Source organism: Glycine soja, chromosome 2 (assembly GCF_004193775.1).
Source record: "Glycine soja cultivar W05 chromosome 2, ASM419377v2, whole genome shotgun sequence".
In the NCBI taxonomy this organism is placed as follows: Eukaryota; Viridiplantae; Streptophyta; class Magnoliopsida; order Fabales; family Fabaceae; genus Glycine; species Glycine soja.
In genome coordinates, this window is record NC_041003.1 from 38,583,146 (window position 1) to 38,590,539 (window position 7,394).

General features: G+C 32.7%; 1 protein-coding gene across 1 annotated transcript; it reads right to left on the bottom strand.

Moving 5' to 3' along the window:
- Nucleotides 1–1,891: 1,891 nt before the first annotated feature.
- On the bottom strand, nt 1,892–6,545 carry LOC114371624 (calcium-dependent protein kinase 1-like). The gene is made up of 7 exons (XM_028329002.1): nt 5,693–6,545; nt 4,484–4,627; nt 4,028–4,180; nt 3,558–3,673; nt 3,185–3,352; nt 2,514–2,738; nt 1,892–2,183 (listed from the first exon to the last, which is right to left on the bottom strand). Exons 1-7 carry the CDS (start codon nt 6,519–6,521, stop codon nt 2,055–2,057), a joined length of 1,764 nt encoding a protein of 587 aa, XP_028184803.1. The 5' UTR covers nt 6,522–6,545; the 3' UTR covers nt 1,892–2,054.
- Nucleotides 6,546–7,394: the final 849 nt, after the last annotated feature.

A 7,394-nucleotide genomic window follows, 5' to 3' on the forward strand; every position in this document is an offset into this window, starting at 1 on the left:
TTATTTTCTCAACAAAAAGAATTAAATGGCCAACTAATTAAAAAATTATTATTAATATAACTTTTAAATGATTATTATAAAAATTAATAAATTATACATACCCAAGTTTTTTATTTTATTGAATATTAGTATATTACAAAGTTGGTGCATGCATTGGAGTGTGTTTGAATTTGCTGTAAAACACATGCAATCACGATAATATCATGATTCATGAGAAATTAAAAGCAACTCTATAATGCTTTGCCTTTAACATGAAAATTTTTGAGAGAAAGAGAGGGAGAGGGAGAGAGAGTAGTATGGACTTAATTAGTCCAAGACCTTATGGAAGAATGAAGTGATGTATCACTCACTAGTTTCGGCCCTCAGCAGCTGAGAACACAAAATCAACTTGTTCATTTTGTGTTACTTTTTGTGGACCTTCAACGTTTAGCCTTTCTTAGATATGGGAAAGGCAATTTTGGTTTGGGAACTGACGTTTAGACTGGCCAAAAAAAAAAAGAGAGATTACATTTAGTTTTAATCCATATTGTTTTTTTATTTTATATCTCTCTTAATTGTAAAAAAAAAATTCTAATGCAAATAACAAATTATGATCTTATATATAATTATCCGTGAATTATTACAGTTAGTTTATTCAGATTTTTTTTTATCATAGTTTATTCAGATTTAATCTTAATTATATATGTATGATTACATGATAAAAATTCCTTATGTGATTCTCATGATACACATTGAGACACACGACGTTATTTTGTGGATAAAAAAATATAGAAAGGAAAAAAAAATTTAATACTTATTATTGTTTAACGATCTTTTTTTTTACAGAATTGTTTAACTTTCTTATTACATTTTTTAAGCAACTTTCTTATTAGATTTGATACAATGAATATAATATATGGTAATAATGGTTGAATTAATAAAAAATATATAATATATAGAAATTATTAAGTGGTGAAGTTATGCCACTGTAATTTAAGCTATACTTGTGGTTAAATTCTCCAAGTTTTATATCTCCAAGTTTTATATGACTGCTCCATAAATTCAGTTTTTAATTGAGCGGTTAAGTTACACTATTTGTATGTTAGAATGGTGAATGATTATCCGTCTATCATCAATTTCAGAAGCCAAATGGGAATACCTTCTATTTCTATTTGTATACTCCCAAAAATAATGCATTACTTGTCAAAATGTATTATGAATTTTAATATTTCCTTCTGTCTCCATAATTATAAGCTAAAAAAATTCAAACTTATTAATGAAATTAGTTAACTTCATCATATTTTATCATTTTCAATTAAAAATGTTTTTTTAAATTATACTTCATTAAAATTTGATATCAAACATAAAAAAAAATTAATCTTATTAAATAAACGATATTTTAAAGATAATATCATTAAATAAAATAAAGTTAATTAATATTCGCTTATATTTGAGAAAAAAAGAGAGATTTTGATTGTCCAGACAGAAGGAAGTATTTTTTTCTGAGAGAATTTATAATTTGCTATCCGTATATTATAATTTTAATTGTGTATAACATTTTGAAAGTATATAAGAGTTTACCAATAAGGCAATAACTTAGAACTCTCAGGAATAAAATACAGACAGTGGTATTTCTTACATTAGGCATGTCATGATAACACTTTATACTCCATGTGTACGGTAAAGCATGGCAAATACCCATTGAAAAGTCCTCTCTACCAACTCTATAGTCAAGTCATTATCTCATGTTAAACTAGAATTTCTGTTTTACGCTCCAGAAAGATGCATATAGATATAGTACTCTCAAATAAATATTGGTCTAATTGAACTTAAGATACCACATTAATATTAAAATTTGAAAAATAAACCAACCCTGTTGCCAAAACAATGTTTTTTTTATCCATAATGCACATAAGATGGCAAAATCCATGAAGCATGCCTATCAACATTTTGTGGAATACGAGTCATTTAGGTTCCTCTCAAGAGACTAAGTACAACAACCGTGGAGAAAATGCTAATTTACCAAAAAAAACAAAAATGGGAAAAAAGAAACAAGGGAAATTGATCCACTATAATTAACGTACAGGTGGTGCTTCCCTAAATCCAACTCTAAAACTAGTGTTACCCTTTCGACCCCTCTTACCCAAATCTGCATGGCCTTTCTGCATCATAGCCACAAATTCATTGTAGTCTATTCTTCCATCCTGAGAAGGCAAAACATAACCATAACAAAGTCATTAAAAGATTAATGGAAATTGAAATTTCACCATGGCAAAAAATTCTTTTAATATCTATCTAAAAATTGTATTATAGCCACCTAGTAATTTCCATAAGTAAAATTAATATATTCAACACAGTTGAGAAAGTATGATGAAGATGTTAATTTACTTCTCATTCTAATGGTAGTAATCCAGAATTTTGTGATCAACTTGAAGAAAGCTAAAATAGTGTCAATTTGCTCTTTTCTTTTTCTTCTTCTTTTTATTCATTATGTGCTAATCAATAAATTGTGTTACTATCAAATATATACTCACATTATCTTGATCAGCTTCTCGGATCATTTCCTCCAAGCGGACATCTCCAACGCCAAATTCTTCACAAGCTTGTTGAAGCTCATCTTGAGTGATGTATCCACTTCCATCTTTATCAAAATAAGCGAAAGCCGCAACTAAATGATCTTCCCTGTCAACCTTGTTTAGATGCAATGTTGCAGCTATGAATTCTCCATATTCAATTGTGCCACTGTTATCAACGTCAGCCTGTAAACCAAAACAAAATTGGGTTCCATGGATCAAAATAATATACTACTAAAAGATTATACCTTTTCTAATTTTATTACGCACTATCAATATATCATTATAATAAAAATGTCTTATTAAATGATACTTAGAACACCTCTTTGCGCTTGATCATAATCATAAACAATGAATAGCAAACAATAAATTGCTCCCAGGATCCAGGTGCCATGAAAAATTAGTTACGCATCCCTATTTATGCATGAAATCCACTTTAATGTAATTATAATAATAGCATAACCAGCATATAAAAATAAGAGACAAATGCAACAAATTCTTTGAAGGTCTCCTCTTAACACTATTATTATGTGAAAATTGAAATCCTAGGCTAGCCCCACTAAATGGAAGACATGGAGAAAATGTATGTTTTATGAAATTAAGGAATAAAGAAGATGATTCTGAGTACTTACTGCTTGCATAAGGTCGTAAATTTCAGATTCATTGAGATTAGCACCAAACATTTTCAGTCCAACCTTGAGTTCTTCAAATGTAATTTGACCACTGTTGTCTGTGTCTATCATTTTAAACATTTCTTTCAACCCTGCAATTTCTTCTTCAGAAAGATTCTGTGCTATAACCTGCAGAGAACAACAACAATTTAGCAAAATTTGACAATCTAAGCAGAAATTTTCTCATATTGAGCACCAAAATCTAGCAACAAGTTGACATATTCAACTTTGCAAATAAAAGTAAAAATTTCACAACCTATAGTTATCAATCCCTAAAGAGAGGAAAAATAGATACTCTCACGAGAGTGGATTATAGAATAGAAAAAAAACTTACTCTGAGAGCCATTTTCTTGAGTTTATTCATTGCATAAAACTGCTTCAGGCGACTCAAAACTGCAGAATCCAGAGGTTTGTCTGGAGCAGCTCCATCAACTTGAATCCAGGGGTGACCTGCAAAAAATCAGAACATCTTCATTAACAATGTGGTAGAATACCTCAAGTTTAACAATGTTATGATAATTTTTATTCACATGTTACAGTTCTGACAATACAATGCTTAACCTTTCATCCAAATATGCAATATACCCCATCAGTGTGTTGGATAAAACTAAAATATTTAACATGTAAAACTGAATGAGTAACTTTTTAAAAATATTTTCATTTTAAGTTCTGTGCTGCAGGTGTATTAAAGAAAACTGTTGTAATCTAACAAAATAAATAAGGTTGTTCTGAAGAAAAAATATACTAATATATAATCACATGCCAAATGTGGTATGAGACTAATAACTTTTATTTCAATCTTACGAAGAACTTCATAAGCTGTTATCCTTTTAGTAGGATCTCTGACAAGCACCTTCCTAACCAAGTCTTTTGCACTTTCAGATATAGCAGGCCAAGGATCCGATGAGAAATCAAGATCAGAATGCAAAATCGCCTCGAATATGTCTTGCTCCGATTCTATTACCAAGGAACAGAATAAATAGTAAAATGTTAAACCAGGAAACTTTCAAAGGAAAAAAGAAGAGTCTAGTTTTCATGCATTGTCATTGTATTTTTACATTGCCAACCAATTAGAAATCATCTCAGGTATAACTTTTAATATAATTATTATGTAAGTTAACAAACTTATAAATATGACACAATCTGTAATTGGATGAAAATGTGACAAACCTTTATACTGTCACTACATTCTAATATATTCAATAAAAGATAACCAAAATGATTGGATGATAATGTGCTAGCTATGTTAAGAACTATTACCACCCCAAAATGGAGGCACCCCACTTAAGAGAATGTAGATTATGACACCAGCACTCCATACATCTGCTTCGGGGCCATAACGCTTACGTAGAACTTCAGGTGCTACATAATAAGGACTTCCTACTACATCACCAAAAATTTCACCTGAAAATAATGAGTGTTTCTATATTAGTGACAAAAGTTAGGGGCGATCATAAGAGTAGAACAATGCAGAAACTCTATGCAATGTCAAACTAGTTTATTGGGAATTAAGATAGCCGGATGCAAAATAAACAAAGCCTCTTAACCAATGCACAAACTAGTACTTCTCTTCACAAAAATGACTTCTTTTCAAACCCAAAACAGTGCATTGTTCGTCACATTTTATTACACAGATCAACACAAAATTGCTTAGCATAAATTGAACTTAGAATTTCACATAATGGCAGAGTTCATATCTCATTATTTCCCCTTTTGGAAGTACTTGTTTATTATAAAAAAGTCAAGTAATCAGATCAAACTATCTAGCCGTTTGGTTTCAGTTTTTATTTCTTTCAAATAGGAAACCGTAGGAAAGCAAGACAAGTATATGTTACTACAAAAAATGTGACTACCATTAGTTTGCATACTAGGTACAATATGGAAATGATTTCTCCACAACCAAAAAAAATATAGTTAATCAATCACCAAAGCAAAAAGGTGGAAAAATCATATTAATCCCCAATAGCTCAATTAGTAGAACATGCACATAAGCATTTCCCACATCCTACTTATTCTCTACGATCACCACATCATTGGTAATATAATCACATAAAAAAGGGCCCATTATTCTGTCAAAGGAGAATATTGAGTTCCACAACATAAGGCACACTATACACCTAATGGATATTAATAAGAATCAATGATCCACATAAGGAATTGATAAAAGAGAAATCCTATGGTACTCTTGGAAATTTAAGGGTTAGGTTATTGTTATTGAGAATCTCTCTCTCTCTCTCTCTCTCTCTCTCTCTCTCTCTCTCTCTCTCTCTCTCTCTCTCTCTCTCTCCCCCCCCCTCTCTCCTTTGGTGTGCCAAACTCATTCAACTATTGGCCCAAAAAACAAATTTATCAAAACCTTTAGATTTCTTTGGATACCATAACAACTCTCTTGATAAAATCGAAAAGTAGGCAACTGAAGATACATGTTAATTGCACGAGGGGGAGAAAGAATGGAACATTTTGACGAACCTGGTTTGAAAAAAGCAGACAGTCCAAAATCTATTGCCTTAAGAGGGGATTCTTCTTGCTGATTAACAAAGAGAAAATTCTCAGGCTTAAGATCCCTATGCATCACTCCAAGGGAGTGGCAAGACTCAATCACACCAACTATAGTCCTTGCAAGCTTAGCAGCCTTTCTTTCAGTGTAATGCCCCCTTTCCACAATCCTATCAAACAACTCACCCCCTGCACAGAGCTCCATAACAACATGAACCGCGACAGCGTCCTCGAAAGCCTCCTTGATGGAGATCACGTTAGGACTCCCAGCCAAGTGGTGCATTATCTGAATCTCCCTCCTTACATCCTCCACATCCTCATCTGTCAAAAGCTTCCTCTTCAATATTGATTTGCATGCATACTCTTTCCCAGTGATCTTCTCCACACAAAGGAAAGTGGTTCCAAACTGGCCTTGTCCAAGCTTTGGTCCCAAATTGTAAAACTCCTTAAGGTTACCGGTTTTTCGTTGCAAAACAGAATCTGTTTTGAGGCCTGCACTTGCTAGCCTCTTCACATTGTGTGGCCTCTTTGGTTTTGTTGGCTGCTCCTTTGTTTCTTCCGAAGGCGGTTTAGTCTCTTTGGATTGATGAGGAGGCTTCACATCCTCCCTCTCGATTTTCACCATCTCCGGAGGCTTGTTTTGAACAGTTTCTGCGGCTTTTGCACTCTTTTTGCCACTTTTGTGTGCATGAGAAGCATCTTTCTTGTGTCCACGTGACCACCAGAATGAACTTGAATTAGAAGAGCCATTTGTTCCGTCTTTAGAAGAAGAGGTTCTCGATCCAACACAGTTGTTTCCCATCTGACACTAGATACTACTCCTTGTTCCAAACATCTAATATAACAAACAAAAATCAAATAAAAACCCCCATTTCATTTTTCACCTCAAAGTGAAAAAGGAAAGAAAAAAGGACAAAATTTAGATACACTTTCATAAGTGTTTCAATACTATTCTTTAATTAGAATTGTAGTTTTTATCTATGTTCACCTTTGATGCAAACCTTTATTACACTATTATCAAGGTAAAACTCCAATTTTTTAAGAATAACTCCTAAGGGACAACATCTATGTTTTGTCCCAGGAAAAAAATGTTGTTCATGATACCTTATCAGCTCGATGGTACAACGCAATTGAAGCCAGAATACACGTTGAACGACGAAGATTTTGTTTCTGCCACATGGTATGAGGCATGAACATGCAAGTGTGCTGAGACAAGGGCATCAAAGATGGGAAGGAAACGAAAAGAAAAAAAAAAAAAAAAAGCCTTTTTATGATTTGTGAAGCATGAAAATAACCATCATTAATGGCCGGAACAAATTAATTAAACCCTTTGTGGTACCAGCTTCAAGGAATACGTTAAGAGGAAAAAATGATGAAAAGGAGAAAAATGCACGTAAATGGAAAAGGGTTTTGATTTTGAAGGAAATGGGAGGGTGAAAATGAGAGCTTAACGTGGAATGAAGAAGGAAAGAGGAGGAAAAGAAAAAAGACAGGAAGTTATGGCGGTTTTTTTTTCTGTTAGAGAGAATGAATAAAAAAATATGCAGAAAACGCGTTGTTGGTAATCGGTTCAGATTTGGTAGTTTTCATAATATGGTTCAATTGGATTGGACGGTTCAGATTTGGTAGTTTTCATAATATGGTTGTCACGTTGACGTGCAAATTGAAACTTTGC